Source organism: Malaya genurostris, chromosome 2, assembly GCF_030247185.1.
Source record: "Malaya genurostris strain Urasoe2022 chromosome 2, Malgen_1.1, whole genome shotgun sequence".
NCBI classification, from domain to species: domain Eukaryota; kingdom Metazoa; phylum Arthropoda; class Insecta; order Diptera; family Culicidae; genus Malaya; species Malaya genurostris.
Genome location: NC_080571.1, coordinates 204,387,954 through 204,415,356, shown reverse-complemented (window position 1 = coordinate 204,415,356; position 27,403 = coordinate 204,387,954). Strand labels below are relative to the sequence as shown.

General features: G+C 38.1%; 1 protein-coding gene across 4 annotated transcripts in view; it reads left to right on the top strand.

Moving 5' to 3' along the window:
• The window catches only part of LOC131427189 (protein cappuccino), a 35,146-nt gene extending 18,058 nt beyond the window's left edge, over positions 1 to 17,088 (top strand). For 3 of the 4 annotated variants that reach the window (XM_058590161.1, XM_058590162.1, XM_058590164.1), the window contains 5 exons: positions 269 to 435; positions 6,961 to 8,257; positions 15,007 to 15,945; positions 16,014 to 16,311; positions 16,644 to 17,088. In XM_058590161.1, the coding sequence (XP_058446144.1) occupies positions 269 to 435; positions 6,961 to 8,257; positions 15,007 to 15,945; positions 16,014 to 16,311; positions 16,644 to 16,764 (2,822 nt within the window). In that variant the 3' untranslated portion in view covers positions 16,765 to 17,088. The remainder of the gene's footprint in view (positions 1 to 268; positions 436 to 6,960; positions 8,258 to 15,006; positions 15,946 to 16,013; positions 16,312 to 16,643) is intronic. The other variant, XM_058590163.1, reaches the window with a different exon arrangement.
• The last annotated feature ends 10,315 nt before the right edge of the window (positions 17,089 to 27,403 follow it).

The window sequence follows — 27,403 nt, the reverse complement described above, 5'->3', positions numbered from 1 at the left end:
TCAAAAGTTATTCTTCGAACGCTGTCAGATTTGGCTTTACTTGATCTACGAGACACGTGAACTGTTTTTAGTGTTTGATGACAAATATCCGAGTTACCGGTGGCACCGACGAAAATGGTTTCGGTCCTGTAGTACTGCACCTTATCAATCTTTGTTGTATACAGATAGCATTGCCGTGACGATAGAATACAGTATGTGTTTTGCGTCACCATATGCTAGAAAAAATTAAGAGACTATCAACGATATTCATTTCTGTATATTCCTTCAGGTCAAATGCTGATGAACTGGCTTACATCGACACTTTTGTCGACGAATGTGAGGGTTAACGAGCATGAGCTGCATACGGTTATGCTGCAATACTGCACCAACTTGATGGTGGCCGGTGTGATCAAGCAGATTCCGGATAAACTGGCACCAATGCAGGAAACATTTCGGGTGAGTACAAGTGAAGCGCATTTCGTCTTATGAACTATGGCTTGGGTAATTGGAGCCAAATTAGATTACACTGAGGTCTCTTTTTACGTGGGGGATACGTACCGCGTAAAAACGCGTAACTTCGGAAACAGCAAAACTAATAAAAAAATTGTATTCCAAATGTCATGAAATGTCGAAAAACTTCAGAGTCAGAGAGTTTACTTAAAAAAAAATATTTGTGATAACACCAGATCTCGACGTTTCATGCATTTCTAAGGTAAAACTAGAGAACCGAATAACTGAAAATTCGCGTAAAAAACCGCGTTACTTCGAAAATCCACGTTAAAAACCATGTAACTTCGAAAATCCGCGTGAAAAAAAAACAAGTAACTTTAGAAATTCGCATAGAAAAACTCGCAAAAATAAAAAACAAATGTTTTAGAAATGCATGAAACGTAGAAAAATTTCAGATTCAGAGAGTTAACCGCATTTAAAAAGACCTCAGTGTACATGGATTCAATTCGTACCTTGAAACAATAAAATCACTCCAAGAAGGTTATCGGATTTCCTTCTTATATAGTATTCAATATGCTTCCGTCTGATTTCATTTGATTATTGAAACAGTTAGACAAAAAAGATGCGTTAAAACAATATTAAAATAATAAAAATATACCCTTTTGAGGATTTTATACACTGTCACAATTCATTGGATGGGATGAGCATGTTATTACGCTTCAATGTTGGGCTACAGCTATTTTCAAACTGTGGTTTGCGGGCCTTTCGAGGTTTTTACTTCCAAAAATGAAGTTAAAGTATGTAACGATGAAATTTCCATGGTTGACGCATAAACAAATTCGAATAAACATAAATCAAAAATACAATTAATTGTCTATAATATCTATTCGTTTTTAAATGTTTTCAGCATTTCTCGGATTTTTCGTGACACTGCACAATAGGGAAAAAACAGGAAGCCCGCAAAGAAATCGGGAACCATTGAAAAAGGCAACAAACAAGAGTGTTTCTTATGTAAAAAAATCCAAGAAATTCAATGGAATGGTTTTTAATGGCCGCACGAATCACCTTCTTCTCGTTTTACCTCAAAAGCCCAGCAGTTTTAGGGTTTTATTTAGTATTTGTTCTGTAAGTTGAAAAGAAATCGAATGCGGTCTACTGAAGTAGCTTGATTTTATGTAAAAATGTCTGGAGAATCGAATGAAAGAGTGTACACTGACCGCACGAAACGTTTTGGTGGCTATTTTACCCCATTTCCTCCATTATATGATATCTTATTGTAAATCGTCCTTGAATCTCGGTAAAATAGTCACGTAAATAAAAAGGTTTCGTGCGGTCAGTGTAGATTCTTCGATTCGGTTCTACAGACTTTTTTATAAAAGATAAGTTGGATTTAGTAAACTTCCAATAAGTTTTATCGAGATTTAAGGGCGATTTACAATAAGATATCATGAAATAGATGAGTTGGGGTAAATTAGTCACCAGAACGTTTCGTGCGGCCAGTGTTGATTCTTCCATTCGATTCTCCAGACTTTTTTACATAATATAAAATAGTTTTCGTATGCTTTCAACGTGGTTCGCTTAAGACTTAAGGGTGATTTAGATGAAAATTTCCCATATTGGAGGAATTGGGGTAAAATAGACACGAAAACGTTTCGTGCGGCCAGTATAAGTTCTAGCATTCGATTCTAAAGACTTTTTTACATAAGATAAGCTAGATTTAGTAATCTTTCAATAAGTTTTATTATGATTTAAGACCGATTTACATTAAAATACCATAAAATAGATGAAATGGGGTAAAATAGTCATCAAAACGTTTCGTGCGGCCAGTGTAGGTTCTTCCATTCGATTCTTCAGAATTTTTTTACATAAAAGTAGGCTATTCCAGAATTTGGGGTAAAACGAGCAGGATTTCGATTCGTGCGGCCATTGTAAACCGTTCCATTGAATTCATTGGACATTTTTACATAAGAAACGCTTTAGTTTGTTGACCTATCTCAATTAATTCATAAGTTACAGAATTCTTTGCGGGTTTTCAAAGATTTTTTCCCACTGTGCACTGCTTTAAATCGTGCACTAGTATTTCCGCGAATCGAGACTTCGTAGCTCACACACATTCTCAATCGGGTTGGCGTCTGGAGTTTAAAGCCATTCTCATGGCGTTATTTTCTTTTTTCCTTTCCAAGTTCTCGCTAGACACTGAGGTATTTGGAGTCACCCTTTGACTGATAATAATTTTGACCATCTTGTTTGCTTGATTTTGATCCTAACCCAAAGATGGCAACATTTTAATAGTTTTCACTTTCGATTATTGTAAATACCGTTAAGTAATGTTAGTACTTACTCATATTCTACTCTTAGGGCATGTTTAGCAGTTGTATATGGCTTGTTTGCGACAAAATCTGGAAAGATTAAATTTTGAATAAAACAAATTTGTTGTTTGTTCAATCCAAGACACATTTTTGTCGTAAATAAGGCTTACTTTACTATTACCCAGTAGAAGAATGGGTAGGACTTAATCGTGAATATATTTTGTTGTACTTGAACCAACAACTTATTTTTTTTAATATTTTCAGTAGTAAGAAATAACCACAAATGAACATTTTCTAAAATGTTTCAACGAGTATTAAAGAGACATTAGGTTTTCGAATTACCAACTGGGTAGGTATAAAATGTAAAAATTGAAACGTTTCATTCATTCTAACCTGCGCAGTTGATTTTTAATATCAGTAAATTTATTATTGAAGAATTTTTTGATATTTTCTCATTTGAATTATTGTTGTATTTCGTACCGTGTGTACTTTCGAAGGAAAAGAATTTTATACGCTTCTTTGCCCTGTCTTATTAATTTGTGTGTATAATAATGTGTATAATAAGTGTGTCATGAATTCGTCGTACTTTAGTATAGGTACATAATTACAGTTGTGGAAATTAAGAAATGAAATCTTGCACAATTCACAGTTCAATTATATAAACTTATGAGAACGATTTTAGATAATCAGAAGTATGAAGAAACGTGTTAGTTTTATTCGTATTCACGTCATCCAGATATGTCTCTGATATTATCCACCCATTTTTTATTAATTTAATTGTGCATTATTAGTCATCTTAAAAATAATTACAGCTACTTAATTAGGCTGCATGAAGAAACTACGAAGTTTTGAGTTAACTCCAGCCATTAGGGTCTGTGCAGACATCTCTGCAACCGACTCAACTGCTTTTGTCCAAAATTGACGTTGGTACTTTTCGATGGTCGCATGTATGTTTTGATGTGGGTTCGCGGGAAACACTCCAGGGCCACTAAGACCAGGCGGATGAACCACATGTTGGTAATCGACTGGAGCGGCTTTCCTTGGGCGGTGAATTTTGTGGAAGAGAAGAAGGAAAACAGAGAAAGTAAATGTTGTATCAACGGGATTGAAACAGGGGTGAGGAAGCGAAATGATTTGAGTCGGCAAAATATCTAATTAATTGACATCAAGAGGGTGAAGATACGGGGGATAGGCAAGCAGAAATTATTAACAATCTTTGGTGTAATGATAAGATGCCAAATTAGGCCAAAATAACGTTGGAGCGTCATGGCTGCGTGGGAATGGTTGCGATCACTCTTTTAGGCGTTCTTCACGGTATATTTCGTTATTTACTGTTCATGTAGTGATGAAGCCTTGGCTTGCTCAACCACAGCTGCATATTTCCTGCCAAACCAATTTTTTTTGAAAACTTGACCTTTTTCTTCGTCCTGAAATGCTCCTCTACAGCGTTCCGTTACATGGTAGTATAATCAGGTATTCCGGAAAACCTTAAAGTTTTCCAGAACATAAGTTTCATCGTTCATTATTACCGCGGAAAACTTCGGTAAAGATTCGCTATGCAACTTGCGAGCCCAGGGTTTAGTCGTCACATTTTGTTTATCATTACGGTTTAATACAGCTTTCACCTTGAACGACTCCATACCTTGCCGGTGCACGAAAGTTGGAGACATTATTATTTTTTCTAGTTACAGTATGCACCGAAAGAGCTACTGCAATAATTGTTTCACCTTTGCGTCCTTCTGGTAGTCCGCTCCCAGCTTTCCTGGCTATTGTCAAACTTGTATCAAAAGGTTTGAGAACGTTATGGACAATGCTTGTAGGAAAACTAAGTTTTCTTACTGACACATCCGAAGTTCATTGCGATTACACACAATTGCTTTTCGCATTTGCTGTTCTTTCGTCGCCATCTAAAAGCATGTACACTCTTACCATCCGCTACCTAATTTTTGGTCAAGTGTAAGTTTAGTATAAGTGTTGCCATAACAAAGCACGCTACTAATTTTTACCCATGAACTCAAAGTTTGAGTAGATATCGACCTAATTTTGGGTAGCTTAGAGCTTGACAACGAGTGATTTCTCCTCAAAAAATAGGTAGAAATGATTTTCAGTGTAGTATCACCAAAAAATTATTTTACACTATGAACAGACATACGTTAATTAGAGTGCCTATAACCAGAGTGACGCCTTCTCATCCGTAATGCTGGAAACAATTCAAAACATTTATTCCGAAATGTTGGCAATATCGTCAGTTTTACATTGTGATTTTTCCGTTTGGAACTGAAAGCTGTCATTCCAAACGAACAGCTGTCGTCACTCTGATTATAGGCACTCTAACGTTAATCAGTTTGCGAAATATTTCAAGCGTTGATAAACTATTGCCAGAGATATGGATTTTAGAGGTGTCGCGAATGAACCTTAGGGTGAAGCCAGAAAGAAAGAGACAAGCGAAGCGATGAGAAACTTGACAGATCGCAAGCCAGAGAGAAAGCGACAAGCGACGCGAAGAGAAGCGATGCGAAACTTGAAAATTTCATGACTATACTAATCAAGCGTTGATAAACTATTGCCAGAGATATGGATTTTAGAGGTGTCGCGAATGAACCTTAGGGTGAAGCCAGAAAGAAAGAGACAAGCGAAGCGATGAGAAACTTGACAGATCGCAAGCCAGAGAGAAAGCGACAAGCGACGCGAAGAGAAGCGATGCGAAACTTGAAAATTTCATGACTATACTAACCAGTAGCTCCTAATATTTGCAAAACTTCTTCACAGGAACCTGTTTCCGGTAATTACGATATTGTTGATCCCAGAGTGCATTTCGTTTTAAAACAGCACCGATTATCGCTTCAACAACAATCGAATTATCTTGTTCCGCCATGACAAAACTCAATTCAACCTCTGTTCGCTCGTTCATCGCATGAGAAACTGTGCACGTGCTGCTTTGTTGTTTGTCGTACTGAAAATCGCTTGTCACTGCGCAACGCCTAGTGTTTACTCTGAAATACTTGTTAATTTCTTGCTGTAAACAAATAAACGAAACACAGAACTTTAATGATCGCATCGAATCGCTTCGCGTCGCGTGTCGCGCACACTCTGGCTTCACCCTTAGTTCTAGACGCATAATTTATGCTAGTTTTAAAATATACATCTGGAAATATTAACAAGAAAAACTGGCAACTCCAGCAGTGTTTTACTCGTGTTTCAAATATAGAAATAAACGGTGGACATATTCAAGTTTTATTAAAGATCTCCCATATAAAATTTTCAGCTGCTGAATTTGCTCTTAATCAGTCAAGCATGAGGCTTCAGATTTTTGAAAAAATGACCTGGCATCCCTGGTGTTTTGTTCTGGTGCTGTTTAAGTTTTTTTCTATTAATTTGGCTACCAACTGAAATGATAAATTGGATCCATTTTCATATTTTGATCGCTCGAAGAATAATAGAAACAATTTATATTGGCACCGTTACCATCCGTCATATTACGTATGAAGAACGGAGATATTTCTCATGCTTAAAAATCGTGTTGCTTCTGACACAGACTATAGAATTGAATGAATTATCATTCGTGGCAATTATCTGCGAAGGTGCTGAATCTAGGCAAACGCAGAGTCCTAACAGAAATCAATAACCATTGTTTTAAAAAATGCCAAAATAAATCTATCAAACGTAATCGCGAAATAGTACAACTGGATCGAAAAGTTGTCTATTTTTAGCTCTATGTTTTTTTAGAGTTCGGAGATTTTTGGCAAAGTGTCTTAAATTTAATATCAACCCCAATCCTATGACTGACAAAATCGAGGAAGTTTCGATCCAGCAAGTTTTTGACACTACTACTAGAAAGTGACCAAACAATATTTACGTTAAACTTTATTTCAATTTGATAATTTGATACCCTTGACGATTTGTATTAACCTGCCAACATACGGATCTGATGAAATCAGGGGTGCACTATTTTCTTGCCAGACAAGGCTCACTCTCTACTCAACTATTCATGATCAAAAACTATTTCGAAAACCAGCACCCGACGTAGCACGCATTGCGGCAAGCTGTTGATCAAATTAAGCCAAATTGCGCGACACAGTTCAACCGCTTCAGTTTGAAATCGGTCAGTTGATTAATACCGAAACAGTGTACGTTCCATTCACTGAGTTATCCCATTATTCTCAGAATAGTTTTAATAATGTAACAAATATTCTTGTTTCTTTCATTTCAATGCAACAACCAGCCAAACCTCATGTACCAGTGGACCCACACGGAAGTGCCATCACCTGCACCATTGACACCTGGTAGACTAGAACCACACGTAGTTTGGCCGCATATCGTTCCTTCCACTGAAACCGCTACCAAATCGGCTGCTCACTCCACTACTGGTCCTCCGGAGGCAACCGAGACCGAAAACTCTAAAATCACGGTCCAAACTAGCACACCTAAAGTAACTAAAAGCAAGGCCGACTCACACGTGGAAGATCTGAAAAACAAAGTGACCAATTGTGAAACAATAAGTGATGTCAAAAGACTGATTCGAACGTTTCTCAGTGAAATAGAAGATGATGATGATGACGCGAGTCTAGTGGAAATAGTTGAAGGAAAAAATCGAAAGTGTTTGCTCAGTGATTTGCTCAACGAAACCGACGTGACAATCTATCAGATCAACCAGAAAAATGTAGCACAAGTTCCGGACACAGCAGAAATACCGCCAACAGCACCTCCACTCGTTAGTCTCGCAACGGAACCGGAGTCTTTACGTACTAACGGAAATTTATCAGTTGAATGTGATTCCAATATCAGTAACGCGAGCTTGCCTAACAGTATTTTTAACCGCAAAGAATGTTCCTTGCCTACTAGTGTTAGTAATAGTAACGTAACTAACGGCACGGTGTTTAATAATAACACTAACGAGACTCCCAGTGCTATGTACGTTTGCCGTAACTGTAGTAAGCGGACAGTCGTCTCAAGTGAGCATGGTTCCTGTGCAACCGGAAATGACAATCTCGTTGGGAGTACTTCAGAGCCCATATTCTATCAATTCAAAAATCTCACAACACAGCAAACGCAAACCGACCCAGAGAAAGAGAATGATGTTTTACCGCCAGCAAGCTATCCCCAATCTTCAGCATTACCCCCTCCACCGCCACCACCACCTCCTCCTCCGCCACTACAAGCGTCCACATGTAAAGCTCCCCCGTTTCTTCCTCCTCCTCCACCACCTCCACCACCTCCACCAGCATGCATTCCTCTTGCTCCACCTGTTCCACCAATACCACCAGGAGCTTTCACTAACACACTGCCGGTTGCACCTCCCTTGCCACCACCACCACCGCCACCATTGACAATACCACCAGCACCGATGCCCTTGACAAACGGTGCACCAGCACCACCTGCACTCACCGGCGCTGTCGTTTCCGCGGGATCAGGTAAATTACCGTCAAGTACTACTCAAAGTGTCCATGTGGCCGCGGCTGGCCCACCACCACCATTACCATTACCAATACCAACGCCCGGAGGATGGTATCAGACAAATAGTAAGCGTTTTTGTTCACATCCCCTCTTTAGTGCGAGCTCTGTAGAGTGTTGCCCTTCTGTATAGTAGTATTTTTCTCGTAGAGTGTTGAGTAACCTAATGTTAACCCGGTTTTTAAAAGACGATAAAATCAATGTATCTATCTAAAACCTAAGACTCTTCTAAATTGAAGAAATTTCACAGTGAAATCGTACATTTCAAACTACATCATTATAGAGAGCTGAGTCGAATGGTAAAAAACACTAGGGGTCTCCATGGATCCGATAAAAATCGGTTTTTCCAACAATTCAATTTAGAAATAATTCAAAGAAGCTTATTTATCTTCAATTCATATTCAGACCAAAAGCCAAATATTTTAGTTGTATTGAGATCGCGGGGCTATCCGTGTAATCAATTTTCGGGTCACATTTAAATGTGGAGACTGATTACAAGCTTTTATCTGACAATTTCCGTTTAGGCAAAAGGAAAATAGGGTTCAAACAATGACTGTTACGAAAGGTGGTAGTAAATACAAGTATTGCCAGTTCACTGGAAATTTATACTGTAAAGTTGCTACTATATTCATCTTTCATGACCCGCTTTTAGCTATCAAACAAAAATCCATCTATTCCTTGTGGGTTAAAACAGAATTTAAATCTGTGGGAATTGATTCAGACTTTTCTGGAAAATCGATGTGAGTTTCTTTCCAGAGTCTATTTCCGGAACATGAAAAGAAAGTGGGTAAAGCCGAAGTGTATTTGTTTGACCATCCACTACCAAATTTTGTAAACTAGAAAAAAATAGTTTTTGTCAACTCTGGCAAATTCTCGATGTGGTTATGCTTTGGGTTTTGCCGAAGTCTCTTAATTGCTTTGATGGGAAAAGACCGAAAAAAAGACTTGGTCGTTTGGAGTATGCTTCTATTTGCTATCCAGCTGAAGAGCGAACTTCCGCCCATCAGGATCTACGAATGATCTCATTGGATGTGGATGTAATAAACTGCCGTCATAATCCCGCCAATTTCTACGAGGTTTAACTCTACATCCCACGAGAAATACCCCCAGAGCAAATCATTTTTCCCCCATAGTCCAATCCACGTGCGAATGTGTTGGTGTAGTTATTCTCGGCAGTTGAAAGGTTAATGCTAGTGTGAGTATGTCGAAATAACCCAGTGAATTTTTTCGAGCCGCATCGTGCCAATTATTGAAGACATATATGCAATAAAAAACACTGCAATGCCAAGAGAACAGTTGAGAAAGACATAAAATCGTTCATGAAACTCTATATCACGCAATGGAACTGTCTTCTACTTGGTTCATTAGTTCATAGCTTACGAAAATCTATATGCATTTTTCCAGTGTATGAATATGAGTCAAAAATGTTTTACCTCAGTGTAAAATTGAACCCACAACAAACTTTGACTTCGGCTCGCACACATTCTAATTTCGTATATGAATAGATCTGCGCACTCTGCATCGGTGTGAGTAACTGAGACGTCAAATTGCTCAATGCTGTGCCTCGGATGTGGCACTTCATACACGCAGAAAAAAATATTGTTACTAAGAATGAGCTGATATTGAACAATATGTAATATTTTATTAATATAAAAAAAGTTGGTTGGCAATTTTTACATATTATTTTTTTTTCGTGTATTCTACTCCGGCTTCAACCTTTTTGAATTTTATTTGTTATTTACTAATTACAATGAAGAAAAATCAAAATGTGGACAAAAATACAAGGCGATTTAGCCTAAAATAAATATTATCCATTCAGACCTCACAATCCCAATCGGCATTGTCCTAAATGAAGTAAATTTTAACACCGGTGATGGGAAACGCTAACGTATTTCAGCTTCTGGAAAAAAATTCGTTACTTTTTATCTTAGTTACTTTCATCTATCATGCCTTCTAATACTTCTAGCAATACTTTGGATAAATCTATATTAGTAGAACAGTGTCACTTTATTAAAACTGTACATTTTTTTCATATTTGTAAAGCACATACAATTCATTGGACTAAACAGAAAAATCCATTGAAATATAATCGTATGTATATGCACTGGTTCTATTATATGCAGACCCTGTCAGATTGGAGCTAAATCAATCTTTAATTCAGCAACGCCATCACACGGCATCACATTCAACATGTCATATCAATACTATGACTGCTATTTTGGCGAATGAATCTGACATTTCTCTCCCCTACTTTTATGTACGAGATTCGATGCGGACTTACCTGAGGGCGCCATGCTCGCAAAAAAGGATGTTGTTAATGATTTGTTCGGGAAATCTTGTTGATAAGATGTCTTCGGGATATCTTGTTGATAAGATGTCTTTGATTATATTGATCTATAAATATGATCTGAGTGTTCAAATAAATGTTATGTGTTTTGCATATAATTTTCAATCAGTGCACATGATTTGAATGGGTTTGTGAATCAATCGGAGTCATGTGTTCTTTTCAAGGATTATTGTGGAATTTATTGTTTCAGTGTATGTGAAATTAGTTGCAACTAAAAATTGAATCCGAATATTGCGATATGTTTCGTAGGTTTCGTGATATTCAAATAATGTTTGTTCAATGTTTCGCGATTATTCGTGACAATAAACATGTACACGGGATAAAGATCCTCGTAACGCTAGCCTACTGCATGAAATTATTGACTGGGTTCCGGTGTGATGTGGTTCCCTAAATATTCAATATTTAATAGAGCCATCACTTGCGTTGTAGCCGGAAATCAATTTTCTATGGGAATCAAATTGTGTTTCCTACTGGCAATGACACAAAGGGGACTCATTCTACTGTGTAAATACCTCACAGTATTTGGATCATCGTATACTTGATCTGATATATAGCCTGTTCGCACTACACCGGGATGACCGGGACGGGACCATCCGGGACTATCCGGGACGTTTTTTTTTTTCTCATCGGCGATGACTGAGCTGCCGGCGTGTGTATGTATTGAAATCCCGGATCCGGGATAAAATCCATTTGGTTGCCACCAATATTTCTCGCCGAGTTTTTCACACAGTCGGCGCTGGAAAAAGCTCGGCGAGGAATATCGGTTGCAACCAAATGGATTTTATCCCGGATCCGGGATTCCAATACATACACACGCCGGCAGAACAGGCTAATAATGTTAAAATCAATAAATCTATGAAAACGAGTTTTCAGTGGAATCATTTGAATTAATTGCTTCAAATCTCGGCAATAACTCGCATGCATGAACACCGATAATTTCGGCAATTTCTTTTCAAATGCGACGAAGAACTCGATAATGCATAGTCTTCCTGAAACCGAATATCTCGGTAAATGCAAAGATGAAAAACACCGAGAATTTCTGTTGTTTTAAAGTTTGCCGAGATGATTGCAGAACATTCGGCTGTTCTAATCTCGGCAAAGTTGATTCAGGGGGAAAAAATTAGGTGTGTAGTGTCAGATGAAATTTCATCAACCACTGCTTTGCTGATACTGTACTTTCTAGTGACTACTTTTGAAATCTCTGTGTTCTTCAGTTTTCAACTAATCTCAACTAAAAATGCATACACGTTTACTTCTGCTTCTTCTGGTTGGCGTCACTTCACTCGAGATGACGCCGATTTGATGGCACAGAAACTTAGGCTACACGCAGAGAAAAATATTGTAAAAGTAACTACACACTTAAATTTATTAGCTGAGTCTCGGCAAAAAAATGCCGAGATTCGCACAGCCGAGTAATCAGCAATCATCTCGGCAAAAATAAAAGTACTGAGCGTCTCGGCATCCTAAAATTTGACAAACGTCAAATATTGCCGAAATCGTCAGCATAAGATTTACTGTTTGCTCAGTGAAACGTTCTCTGAATATTCGGCAATCCAATAAAACGAAAAAATTAAAAAAAAAAATTACCGAATCATCAGTATTTAAAAATCTAGTCAATTAATTTTGTTTGTATTTTCTCAACATTATAAACACGCCATTCAGGATAAAAAATTCATTTTATTAACACTTAAAGGAGGCTTACAAATTTGTTGCCAGTAGTGCTTAAAGCCTACCAGAAAACATGTAGCATAAATAAAAAGCGGCGTTTCCAGAGGCGGCCACCTTGAGTCGAGCTGGAAATATGAAAATAAAAATATATATTGATTTTTGGCTTACAAAAATGTTCAATATTTAATGATGCATATACGGTATTGTTCAAAAAATAAACTTACTTTGATCTATTGAATTATTCCATGCATTGGGTTATTTTTTCGCATATCCCCCAAAGTTTTGTCTCGAAGACGCTTTGAGCCCCGTCTTGGGTGTTTTTCCCTTATAATCGCGAGTGCTCTGATAAAGTCGCTTTTTATAAAGCGAAACATGTCACTATATTTATTCAATATTTTTACTTGCAAGTGGTTCCACGCTTCTTCGAAGATTATCCATTTTTTCACTCGAGAATTTCATTAGAAAATAATTGCACAATGCGAAGCGAAAATGTAACGCGGCAATAAATGACAGCTGTCGTGCTGGATCTCGGCAACAGCTAGCGCCTATTCCGAAATCTCGGCAAACGTCTCTGCTGATGTCGGCATATCTGTTGTTTACTGATAAATTCAGCAAGCAATTATGCCAAATTTCGGCAAAGTGGAGCATTTTACCGAAATATCAGTGAATGCATTTAACGAAGCTCAGAAACATGCGTATTGATTACTGAGCAATCAGCAAATTTACGTGTTGCTGATCAGTTTCGGCATTTTATTATGCCGAGCTCAAGAAATGGTTTTAAGTGTGTAAATTTTGGATTCACGCAACGATTCATTTTATTGAAATAGTGACAAAAAAAATCTTATTTGAAATAGAAAATATTGTTGCTAGAAGCTACAAAACAAGATATTTGATTTGCTCAGTGGATTAGTTTGTTTCAATAAATATTTTACTTGCGTGTTTCTGCCAATTTCTTGACAAACAATTTCATAGTAAATTTAACTTTCAAAAAAAGTTTAAAATGAACTAACTTTAGATAAAGGTGATATTATTAGTGCTTTGAATTTATAAACTTGCCAGTTGAAAAGAATGATAAGACTGAAACCTAAAATAATTAGTATTTCAACATACGTTTTTATTTGTTAAAATCATTGCCAATAACATCAACTCAATTTTTTTGACATGTAATAAATGGCTTATTTATTTCAGCAATAAAATCTGCCGAAACAAACCAAATCTTGCTTCAAATCAAATAGATATAATTGTTGATGTAGAAGGGAGAAATTAGTTCAAAACAATCATGTTCTAGTTCGAAATTAACAGAAGTCATGTTTAAAAATCTACTGACTATTTTGTTATTTTAAACAAGCTCAATTTCTTAATATTGCCAGTTGATTTTCGTTCATAGTTCAATGGACTTTCTTTTCACCGGACTACAAGCGAAAATCTCGCTGTGTGGCTATGTCGAGTCGTCAAAGTACGAATAAAAATCCTTTCTTCCTGGCAAAATATTCGAAATTTCTCCAAACTAACACGATACAACGTGTTCACCCGTTGAGAGCTTCACCGGAAGTCGATATACACGTTTACAGTGGCCTCCTGTCACGACGCCATGTTGATGAGATCAAAATCGGAACTTCAAAATCAGCTGATTGCAACGTAAACAAACAATCAGTAATGCAATTGTTTTACGGTTTATCTCGTTTAGTGCACGAAAATTAGTGAATATTGAGTAGACTCTTTCACAATAACTTGTCGGTTTAGCTAAAATACAGCAGACTGTGTTTTGGGACATCAAGTGCAGGTAATTTTCACAATTTGAGATTCGCGATGAGTATCAAAACATCGGAGTGTTTGGGGCTCAAAAGGCGAGGGGCTCAACGTAATCGGTGTACTTTCAAATGGCTGGTGCTCACATACTGGTGTCAGATGGCTGGTTTACAGATGCACCAGATCTAGAAGTTTGCTTCATAAAACCCGTATGTCAAAATATCAACACATTATCATTCAAGGGGCCTTCAGAAGGCAACTTATCAAAAACATCGATTTTTAAAGTGGGCACTATTTGGTCATTTATTTCATTTGAACCAAATAAATGAGTTCAAGAAATGATGAGATTGACATTTTATTTTGCCTATCGGTGCCCTTAATTACGTCTCATGATCGGATTAGTGAGTTTACCGTTTAGAATGACATACGCTTTCAACATAAAATTCGAATGGATCACCTGTGTATTACAGATTCATCTATTTGCTTTTCAAAAATGTCACTATAGTGAAAATTATTCTAGATATCCTTTCCGGACTTGTGCAAAACCATTAGAAGTAAACCCACATTGAAAAAAGAAAGCTGTTTAATTGTGTACAGTTTTCACAGGTACTATTGATTTTATCGTCATTTTGAAACATTTCATTCACACTTCTAGTAGCAACACTTGTTGAGACGCAAATTGCTTCGACGTTTCGAAAACTGTATAGACCACAACTTAAATTGCGCGGTTAATTTCTTCTTCCTCTTGGTAGCAAAACACTTGTTAACGGTAGATCCTCTATTCGTATGTTCCTCTGCGTGGTGAATGGTAGAACAAATTGGCTAATCTACGAAAACACACGAACACTGTTTTCGTGTAATTTCAATGTATGTACTTAAAATATTTGTAGTGATAAAAATAACTACCACTTTCTGTTAAATGTGATAATGAAACAACAAATTATGTACAGCATAATCAAAAGTTGAGTACCCTCACTAGAATATAGACACACATTTAATGTTAAGTGCTTGAATACATGATTTACTTATTTAAACATGAGTTATACATTGCAGCACTTCGTAAGACTGCCGTCAATCCTCCGAAGCCAATGAAACCACTTTATTGGACTAGAATAGTAGCACCGAAGTTAAGTCCGGTGACGGAAACAGACTCGGTCTGCGAAGCCACTACTTCCGAGGAACAGAAGCTTGCTTTATGGCAAGAACTAGAAGAAACGAACCTCGACAATCTGGATGAGTTCACCGAGCTCTTTTCACGGCAGGTCGTAATTCCAAAAGTAAAGGAAAAGGTCGAAAAGCCAGAAAAAACTATCAAAGTATTGGACAGCAAGCGATCGCAAAACGTGGGAATCTTTGCGAAAAGCTTGCACGTTGACTTCGTTGAGATAGAATTTGCGATCTATCACTGTGATACATCGGTGGTAAGCCTGGAGGCTCTCCAGAAGATTATGGAAATTAAGGCAACTGACGAAGAGTTGGCTCAAATCAAAGAATGTGCTGAAGGGAATATACCTTTGGATCCACCAGAACAGTTTCTCCTTAGGATTTCCAACATATCGTCTTTCTCGGAACGCATTTCCTGCATTGTGTTCCAGGCTGAATTTGATGAGCACTACATTTCAGTGACGAGAAAGCTGGAAACGGTCAAACACACCTGCGAGTTTCTCATTGATAATGAACAGCTAAAGCATCTATTCTCTATTATTTTGACTCTTGGCAATTACATGAATGGAGGTAATCGCACACGTGGTCAAGCGGACGGATTCGGATTAGAAATTCTTGGCAAACTGAAGGATGTCAAATCAAAAGATAACAACATAACTCTGCTACATTTCATAATCAAAACGTACATCAGTCAATGCCGAAAGAGTGGCCAGCTATTGCATGACGTGAAACTTCCGGTTCCCGATCCCGGTGATTTGGACCGTGCTGTTCTAGTAGATTTTGACGATTGCAAAACGCAATTGAACATGCTCAAGTCCAAAACAGACGGTTAGTATGAAAAAAGTGTGTTTTGCTTACAAGATCCAAATAACATTGTTATTGAAAACAATTTTTAGAATGCCGACGCGTTACAGAAAAGGTTATCAGTGACTCTGCAGAAAGTAACATTCAGCCATTCAAGGAAAAAATGGAGACATTCATTGAAGTAGCGACAAAAAGAATTGAAAAGCAATACCGGAGACTGGACGACTGTCGGGAAATTTTTATCAAAACGATGGTTTTCTACAAATTTACGCCAAAATCTGGAACATTGGAAGATTGCAAACCCGAATTATTTTTCGAACCATGGATTTCATTTTCCCATGATTTTAAAAACATTTTCAAAAAGGAAATTTTAAATTTATCCAATGAGTTGTAAGTTTGCTGTACACTGAGGTCTTTTTTTATGCGAATTTTCAGAGTTATGCGGTTTTTTTATGCGAAGTTTCAGAGTTATGTGCTTTTTTATGCGAATTTCCAGAGTTATGCGGTTTTCCTTCTGCGTTTTTTTTATGCGAAGTTTCAGAGTTATGCGGTTTTTTATGCGAATTTTCAGAGTTATGCGGTTTCCCTTCTGCGTGTTTTTTTATGCGAATTTTCAGAGTTATGCGTTTTTTTTTATGCGATACGTAAACTAGCATAAAAAAGACTTCAGTGTATTTGTAACAATATAATAAAATCTTCTGAAATAAACTTTTTCTTTTAAGACTGAAGAAAACAAACCGACGACCACCAACAACAACGAGCAACTCCAAACAGACATCTACAGGAAAACAGAAGCCTAGCTCACTGAAAGAGCGCTTGAAACGTTTGAGTGGCAAAAGTTAAAACAGACAAGTTCGTCCGGACGCGATTGAATGGAATTCTTAATAATGAAAATATTTTGTGGTTTATCTCGCAATGACAAATATTTTTCCGTTCATCAATATAATCAAAAACGCTAGATGCGCTAGTGCTGGTAAACTACACTATTAATAACACAACGGTAGCATTTCGTTTACAACTCCTATAGAATTATTTATCGCATCCAGTATATGCAGTTGCTAATTTTAAATCTTCAAAAGAAGAAATGATAGATTAATTATTAAGGCAAAGAGAAAGTATTTAAGTGTACAAAAAGTATTTAATAAAATGGTATCATACATCGTTGAATATTCTTCAATTGTGTTATTTTGTGAAATGTGAAATGCACTCTCCAGGGATATAACCTTGCTATATCCTAACTACATTACAATAATCGTGAATGTTTCTTGTTCAAGGGCCGGGTAGGGCCTAACACTTTTAAAAATTATTTACTTTTTTATATTTTCTTATAGTAGTATAGTTTATCACCCTTATTCTGAATAACGACGTATCGTTTTTTTGATGGTATTTCATTCGTATTCCTAATAACGCTAGCAAAATCAAAGGTAGCTAGAATTCGACCGAACCATAATTTCTACATGTAAAATACTAGACCCCAACGTTTTCCTTTTCGTTGTTTGTTACTTCGGTTAGGCACAAATCCCCGAAAAAACACGGGGAACGTGCCGTTTGAGCCATTTTATTCTGATTCCTGATTCCTGATAGGGTTGTAGAAAAACATCTACACTATCTATGCTGTTTTGATTTGTTGACTTCGGAACAGTCAGTGCTGAGATACAGTGGACATGATTTCATGATTTTTAAAAAGCGTCCTTAATACCTCTTCACCGACTTATTTCTCAATAGTTTTCCATGAAGAAACACAAAAAAATTGTTGTTAGAATGATGCTTTATATTATGCAAAACGATTGAATTTATTTGTTGAACGATAGTTCTGGAAAAAAATCGCAATCATTTAAATATGAAACCAGAACATACCGTTTTGACATACTGGCATTCTGGCTGAATACCGATAACAGTCTAGCAACAATACAACAACCGCTTCAGGAAGAAATATTCGCCTAGCGCTTATAAACGGTTTTACTTTTGTTGGAATTCTGTTCAAAAAAGCTGGTAGAAGCTTTTTGAATCGTTTCGATTGTTGTGGCTTGTTTCCTCGAATTTTCATTTATTTCCAATAAAAATGTCTGTAAAGGGCAGTCCCTTACCCAGTAAATCCGAATATCAGACGCATCGTGCACGAACAAAAGAGAGAAGATATACCAAAGCAGAGAGCAGATGTCTGATACACAAGGGATGGGATATATCGGGGTTGGATTTCCCACCCCGAACATAGGGCCAGAGTTTTTCTGGCCCTAAGAGGTGAATGACCTTAAGGTTAAAGCTTCTATGATCGGAACAAAAGAATGTTTAACACTCTTTCACATCCTATCGGGGAGACGTCGGCTCGAAAATGCCTTGTTTGATATTCCTTCGCTCTGTTCTCTAGCGATACATAATGTAAACATAAAGCTTTTTTAGGTCGACGCAGTAGATGCAAATGGTGCAGAATTGTCCGATGACGGGCCGATCGAAGCGCTACGATATCGGGCTCAATCGGTCCGATAATCGGGCTGATGTTCGGACTTTTTTTTTTTTATTCAATAGTATAATATATATTTTTAGGCACACTGCTTGAGCTCTAAGATGCCAAGGGTATTTCCTAATCTTAATTAACGACTAACTTAAAACTAGAATAGTATCATTAGATTATGTCGTCTAGAATTTTTGGAAAAAGCTTTTAGCTGGCGTTCGGCAGTGGTCGGTGAATTGAATATTGCGGGCCCTTAGGGAGTCCTTTAATAAAGACCTGGCGTCACGATACTCCGTACACGTCCATACGACATGCTCGATGTCCTGATAACCGTCACCACAAGCGCAGAGACCGCTCTCCACGATTCCAATACGCCGGAGATGCGCGTTGAATGTGTAATGGTTTGACATGAGCCGAGACATCTCACGAATGAAGTCACGACTCACGTTCATCCCCCTGAACCAAGGTTTCGTCGATACCCTAGGGATAATGGAATGCAGCCATCGTCCCAGTTCGCCATTGCTCCATGAAGTTTGCCAACTTTCGAGAGTTTTCTGACGAGAGATACTGAAAAATTCATTGAAGCAGATTGGTCTTTCGTAAATATCACCTTCTAATGCGCCCACCTTAGCCAATGAGTCTGCCTTTTCATTGCCCGGAATGGAACAATGCGAAGGGACCCAGACTAACGATATTAAATAAGACCGTTCAGATAAAGTTCGCAAGTGTTCCCGTATTTTCCCCAGGAAATATGGGGGATACTTTCCTGGCTTCACTGCGCGGAGAGCTTCTATTGAACTTAGACTGTCCGTGACAATGAAGTAATGGTCTTTGGGCAAGGTTTCAATGATCTCAAGGGTGTACTGAATAGCAGCTAATTCTGCGACGTAGACTGAAGCCGGATCACTGAGTTTGTACGAAGCGGTGATGTTCTGATTGAAGATTCCGAAACCTGTGGACCTGTCGATGTTTGATCCGTCAGTGTAAAACATCTTTTCACAGTTGACTGTTCTGAATTTATTATAAAAAATATTTGGGGCCACTTGAGGGCGTACGTGATCCGGGATTCCACGAATTTCTTCTCTCATGGATGTGTCGAAAAACACAGTAGAATCAGAAGTATCCAAGAAATGAGAACGGTTGAAAACAAACGAAGAAGGATTAATATTCTGAGCCATGTAATCAAAATACAAGGACATAAAACGGGTCTGAGAATTAAGCTCGATAAGCCTTTCGAAGTTTTCAATCACCATTGGATTCAAGATATCGCATCGGATTAGCAATCGATATGAGAGATCCCAGAATCGATTTTTCAACGGTAGGACGCCCGCGAGCACTTCGAGACTCATCGTATGAGTCGACTGCATGCAACCTAAGGCAATACGCAAACAACGATACTGAATTCTTTCCAGTTTAATGAAATGGGTGTTCCCGGCGGATCGGAAGCTAAAGCATCCATATTCCATTACGGACAATATCGTTGTTTGGTACAGCCTAATCAGATCTCCTGGGTGGGCACCCCACCAAGTTCCGGTTATTGTGCGAAGAAAATTGATTCTCTGCTGGCATTTTTGTTTCAGATACCTAATGTGACATCCCCAGGTGCCTTTGGAGTCGAACCAGACCCCGAGATATTTAAATGTGAAGACCTGAGCTATGGTTTCACCCCCTAGTTGAAGCTGTAATTGTGCTGGATCTCGCTTTCTTGAAAATACGACCAGCTCAGTTTTCTCCGTAGAGAACTCGATACCCATTTGAAGAGCCCACGTCGACAAGTTGTCGAGGGTATCTTGTAATGGTCCTTGCAGATCGGCAGTTTTGGATCCTATAATGGACACAACGCTGTCGTCGGCAAGTTGTCTTAGCGTGCAAGATGTGTTGATACATTCATCAATGTTGTTTACGTAAAAATTGTATAAAAGGGGGCTTAAGCATGAGCCCTGAGGAAGACCCATGTAACTGAATCGTATTGTCGACAAATCACCATGTGCAAAATACATGTGTTTCTCGGACAATAGATTATATAAAAAGGTGTTCAAAATCGGCGAAAGACCATGCTGGTGCAGCTTCTTAGATAGGATATTTATAGAAACTGAATCAAAAGCCCCCTTGATATCTAGAAATACTGACGCCATTTGTTCTTTACGAGCAAATGCCATTTGAATTTCGGTTGAGAGCAACGCAAGACAATCGTTCGATCCTTTACCCCTGCGGAAGCCGAATTGTGTATCTGAAAGTAAACCATTAGTCTCGACCCAATTGTCTAGACGGAAGAGAATCATTTTTTCGAACAACTTCCGGATACAGGAAAGCATAGCAATCGGCCGATACGAATTGTGATCGGAAGCTGGTTTCCCAGGTTTTTGAATGGCGATAACTCTCACTTGTCTCCAGTCGTGTGGAACAATATTACCCTCGAGGAACTTGTTAAATAAATTCAGCAAGCGCCTTTTGGCAGAGTCAGGAAGATTTTTCAACAAGTTGAATTTAATTCTGTCTAACCCCGGGGCTTTATTGTTACACGACAAGAGCGCAAGTGAGAACTCTACCATCGAAAACGGTGTTTCGTTTGTATTCGAAGTCGCGGCGCGGGATATCTTCTGTTCCGGAACAGAATCAGGACATACTTTTTTAGCGAAATCGAATATCCAGCGGTTAGAATATTCCTCGCTTTCGTTCGTTGTGTTTTGGTTGCGCATTCGTCGGGCTGTGTTCCAAAGAGTGCTCATCGATGTTTCTTTTGTTAATCCGTCAACAAACCGTCGCCAGTAACCTAGTTTCTTTGCTTTAACTAAGTTCTTCATTTGCTTATCTAGTGCTGCGTAATTTCTATAATTATCAGGTGTTCCATATTTTCTGAACTTTTTGAATGCTAAAGATCTTTCCGCGTTCAGTGATGAGCACTCTTTGTCCCACCACGGGTTGGGAGGACGAATGTTGGTATTCGCGCCGGGTACACGTTTCGTCTGAGCTTGAATCGCAGTGTCGAGAATCAAGCCAGCCATAAACGTATACTCTTCCTCCGGAAGTTCTTGTGTTGTTTCTAGTTTCTCAGATATCGATATTGCGTAGCATTTCCAATCAATATTTCGTGTGAGGTCATACAAAACATTGATTGTTTCCGATGGTCTTAATCCGCTGGCGATTGAAATTACGATAGGCAGATGATCGCTACCGTGGGGATCAGGGATTACCTTCCACGTGCAATCCAACCGTAGCGATGTCGAGCAAAGGGATAAGTCCAACGCACTTGGTCTTGCTGGTGGTGCGGGAATTCGTGTCATTTCTCCCGTATTCAAGATTGTCATATTGAAGTTGTCGCAAATATCATGGATCATAGCTGATCTGTTATCATCATGAAGACAACCCCATCCCGTACCGTGAGAGTTAAAGTCTCCTAGAACTAACGTCGGTGCGGGAAGAAGTGGCATGATACTGCTGAGCCAGTGGTAACCAACTGAGGCTCTAGGGGGAATATAGATGGAAGCAATACAAAGGTCCTTGCCTTTAATTGTGACATGACATGCGACAACATCAATACCTGGTATCGAGGGGAGGTTAATTCGAAAGAAGGAATAGCACTTTTTTATCCCCAAAAGTACTCCTCCGTAGGGATTATCTCGATCCAGGCGAATAATGTTAAAATCGTGGAAGTTTAGTGATACATCAGAAGTTAACCAAGTTTCGCACAATGCAAATGCGTCACATTTCAGATTATTTACTAAGTATTTAAAAGGATCTATTTTCGGGATGATACTTCTACAGTTCCACTGTAAAACAGTGATCGAATCCTTGACCTCGTTCGAAAAATTAGCCATCGAAGGAAACGATTGCTGAGAGGAGGGGCCATTTTGCAGTCAGCTGCATCAAAAACATTTTAACTTTTGGCAGGAAAGTCATCAAAATACCTTTTAGGGGGTCAGAAATGTTGAAGACGGAAAATATAAAGTCCACAATGTCACTGAATTTTACAAGTCCAGCACTTGATGTGTTTTCTGGTTCCTTGGGGACTTTCGGGGTTTTGGGTGTCCCCGGAAGTGTTGGATATTCTTTCTCCGATTTCAAGTCTCCGGAACTAGGAGCTTTTGGCTTCTTCTTTTCGTTTTTTTTACCAACACTTCCTTCTGCTGTTACTTTTGGAGGGCCTTCAAGAGATATCTTCGAACCCTTTCTAGGGAGTTTAGGAGATGATATATTTTTCCTTTTGCTAAAACTACGAGGGACAGTTGAAGATGTACCTTCTTGAGGATCGTCAGAGTCGCAATCGTCCGCAGACAAACAGGTGTAGGGGTTCTGTTCAGGTGGTGTGGCGATTTTCAGCATTTCTGCGAACGAGCGGTTTGATCGTTGCTTGAGAGATCGTTTCAAATGATCTCCACGCAATTTATACGCAGAACATGCTGTGAGATCATGCGGGGCCGCCCCACAGTAAAGACACTTTTCAATGTCTCTGTCGCAAACGCCATCCGCATGACTCTCTCCACACTTCGAGCAGCGGGGCCGATTTCCACAATGGGAAGCTGTGTGTCCTAGTTGTTGACAACTAGTGCAATTCATTACCCGTGGTACGAAAAGTCGTACAGGTAGACGAACCCTGTCCAGGAGAACGAATTTCGGCAAAGCCGAGCCGGAGAAGGTCACCCGATACGAGTCCGAGTGGGGATAAGACTTTGTCCCATCCGCGGCGATCGATACTGAATGCAAACGTTTGCAGTCCAGTATCTTGACATTCTTAAGCAAGGGATCTTTAAAACATCCGACCCCATGTTTGAGAATGTCCTCGCATGTCAGACTGGGATCCGTGATCACTCCGTCTATCTCGACTTCGCGAGCTGGTATATAAACGCGGTAGTCCCGCGTAAAGTGATCGTTTCGAGCGATCTCATTAGCATGTTTCAGACTGGTCAACGAGACCCTGAGCTTATCGGGACGAATTTTTGAGATAAATTTCAATGTTGGATATTTCGACGTCAAGTCATTAGATATTTTCAAAGGCTCTTCGGGATACTGTTTAACCCGGTGAGTCTTACTATTTGGAGCAGATTTAGAATCTGTTTCCATTTTATCTTCGGGGGGCAGGGTAGAATTTAATGAACTTGCCATAGCGCGGTTGAGGTTCCGCGCAAATTATAGGGGGAGTCAAAATATAAGACGATAAAGGGACACGAAGGAAAAAATAATAATACTTAGCTAATGATCCGTAGCAACTCGGCCGCTGAGGCCAAGCGTTAGTTACAACGGCCTCTGAGAATTAATATGCACACAGCACCGGTTCACGGCACCACACTAAACGTCCGTTCACTGTTCGTATTGTTTTAACACAATAGCACCCGGCACTGTCTAACTGTATTTATTGTTTATACTGTATTGATCTACTGCACAAGCTCGCGAATACAAAAGATTTGATATTAAATGACCTTGAAACGGATTAGAATGGATTAACGCACATCTGCTCTAATGCAAACTACCATCCGATCGATACGACGGTCACGAAAGGAATGATGTTCGGACTTATGCGGGTCAAAAAATTTCACTGGGTACTGTCTCCCGGACGGACTACATGCTCTTTGAACATAACTCATCGTTTGAGTTGCGATTACTCAAATTCATAAACTGGAACAATATGTCAAAATTTGAGTATGGATTTGAGTAAAATAAACTCGTTGTCATGAGTTCTCTCGAATTTATTCATATATTAGAGTAAGCGTTGAGTTTTTAAACATTTTAGTGAAAAAAATACTTCTTGCAGTTCAGTGCGTTTTCATTCTCGGAATATTCTTATCGGAATAAGGAATGCAAGAATACGTCGTTTTCCATTGCCGTTTCTAGATCCGGTTTTAAAAACATGAATCAAGTTCAATCATAGATGTTTTGTGGTTTCAATTATGCTTAGTGAAAACCGCAACATAAAGATATCAAAACAATTCAATTTTTAGTCCAATAAGTTCAAAAGGAAACTGTTTTGAATCACTATTTTGCGCGTTCAAGAGTAAGAAGAATAACTTTGTAGATGAAAATTAACGAAGAAAAATTTCTTCATTTTGAGAGCAAGGAACTCAAATTTTGAATTGAACTTACTCAAATTTTGAACAAAATATTTTTTTCCTATTTTGAGTAAAAATTATTCAAGTTTTGACAATTTCGCCCCTTAACGCAAAAATGAGTAGATAAGTGGTAACTCATGTTTAGAGTACGTGCACTTTTTATGAATTTGAGTGATGTGTCACTCAATTTTGAGTTATGTTCAATGAGAGTGTAATGCCCCGTTTACACTTCTGCTGGCTGCCAGCATGCTGGTGTCAGTGTACTGCCCTCTTAGGAAAAAACGTTCAACCGACGACTCGACCAGGCACTCCGAAGAAAAATCTGAACAAAAAGTGTTCGTGAGTGATTTACCGCCAGTTACCATAAATATAGCGACCCCTCGATAATCATGAAAATAATCTTCTTGAGCAAAACTGTTTGAGTTGCTATGAACTAGTTACCAAGGAGCGCTATAATAAATAAACAAATCATTTGAGAAAGTTGTTAAAATTTTTGTAAAAATTTAAATTTTGTTACAACGTTCTTTTTAGATTTGCGCCGACCACAATAGTACAATAACCAAATCTGGTACTAGAAGTAGTGTTGCTACAGAAAGGCGTCGTCCTATATCATCCACAGCTACCCATTAGCTCTATCTGCACTGTATTCATCTAACTCATCCATGATGACGGTCTTTCTTTTTAGAAATATCCAGTCGAGTTTCCGAAACACATCATTTTTGCTTAATATACTGTCAACCAATCCGGAAGTTAGTATCAGTCTTCACGAAACGAAAATGAGACTTCATTGTTAAATTGTATCCTACTCTTCACATTCGACTACTTCAACAAGTTCCAGCCGCCTTACGGTAGACCGTAGTTACAGCAAACACAAATATTTGTATTTGGTTACAGTCTGTTTTCGGTATGAGACACAAACAATAAAATTATTTGAAAAAGACCCGTTTTCACTGAAGGCTTTCGATGTGCATTTCAAAGCCTATAATTTCGATCAGATCTAATATCCTGAGAAATTTGATTCCCGTGCTGTTCAAGTGTCTTTCATATTCATCAAAGTATACACGCACGTTGCGAAGACCTCAAATCCCTGAGAGTAGAAGTAGAGAAGTTTCCAAAATATGACAGCGCATTTTGTCACAAGATGTATGCTGATTAGCAACGAGGGCTGAACGATTTGGAACAAGTGGCGAATTGAAATGGTTATACTTTAGAAAGACATTATAAAAGAACAAATATGATTTCGATACTAAATTCTGTTGATCGGACTGATAAAAAGTTTCGCAATGAATGATTGCAAAACTTAACACCATTTAAAAACTCATTTACATAGCAGATTTCATTATAGATCTAAGTATCCCAAGTAACAATTTTTGTTACGCTAGCTTGTTTGTGACTAGTTTGCAACCAGATATTTGAGTGATTGTTACTAACATCTAACCACTTGCATGACTCAAAAAGCGCAGTTTCTACTAGTTGTTAAATCGGCTAAAAATATGTTGTCGTTACGTTGTAATGCCATACTGAAATAACTTATCTTTTCATAACTTGAAAATAGCTTGTTTCCAAGTAAACTAGTTGAAACTTAGTTACCATCGACATTATAAACATTGAATGAATCCGGAATGCTTTTCTATCATCAATAAAAAAGCAGAAGAGTACTTTAAGTCACAAACTTGATACAAGGTACAAATTTCACAACGATCCAAAAATTGTCGAGCGGAATTCAATTTTACTTAACTGTTTTTTATGCGCCTTCAATCAAAATCTGTTTATTAGGATATAAAAAATAAACAACAAAATAACCCTATGTTCAGAATGCTCAAAATTATTCCAAGTAGAGTGATTTCTCATCATTTTAAATTCATATATCATGAGAATTATAATATTACTACAATCGATGTTCAATCCCTGTATTATTTTCTTCGTGTTCATGACAGTGCATAGAACAAAAATGACTATTCTGCCATTCACTATTTTCGGCAAAAAGTAGTTTTGAAAAAAGTAATATCCAGGTTTAATTTACGTTTCATACACTTCTTGAGACTCCATATTGTGTTCGTCATATTCAAGCCAACAAAGGTTGTTTTGTTTGCATTTTAGTTATCATAACGTTGGGAAAACTTACCGATAACTATCTGAATTAATGAGGAAATTATATGTTATAATCTTATAATATCTAAGTTATTGCTATATCAATTCACAGTAACGATTCACATATACGTTAATGTATTTAGAATGGTTTCTCAACGGAAAATAAACCTTTTTTCAACTAGTAGCTAAAAACATAGCTATGATCAAAGATATGTTAGAATCAAGTAACGATAACTTACAAATGATAGTGAGTTTAATGTTTACGTTATAAAGAAACACTGCGGTCACCTTGTTTTAACCAGTATAACATAAAAAACATATTCGTGCTCTTGTTGCAACATAGTTTGGACATTGTCGTATCAGAACTAGTTGCGGATTGCTACTTGGGATGGTTACGTTAAACCTTTCAACAAACATCCATGAATATTGAATTGTCTGGAAGTCATTTTTAATATGTTCGAGCTCCAGCAAGCCTTAACGAAGACCTCTATCCGATTAAACTAAATGATAATTCCACTCGAAGCAGTTTGTTTTGTTTACATTTTCCAAGTCTTCAATATGCAGTAACCAAGGTTATGGCAACTGTTATTAAAAATAAATAATCAATTAACTTGTGTTGCCAGTTTCAATAGTTTTTCAGGCGATTTCGTTTTGACATTATCAGTTACTGAGGGGTAGTTAAATTTGCGATACAGTTTCGAGAGACGAGTGGCAGGTCGTGTCATCGGTTCAACTGTGGTCCAATGATCCAAAGTATTAGACAAACGAAGGACCACCGTTGAATGTTTTTTTCCTAAAAGGGCAGTACACTGACACCAGCATGCTGGCAGCCAGCAGAAGTGTAAACGGGGCATAAGTAATGACCCAGAGAACAGACATCCAAGCTAGTACAAAC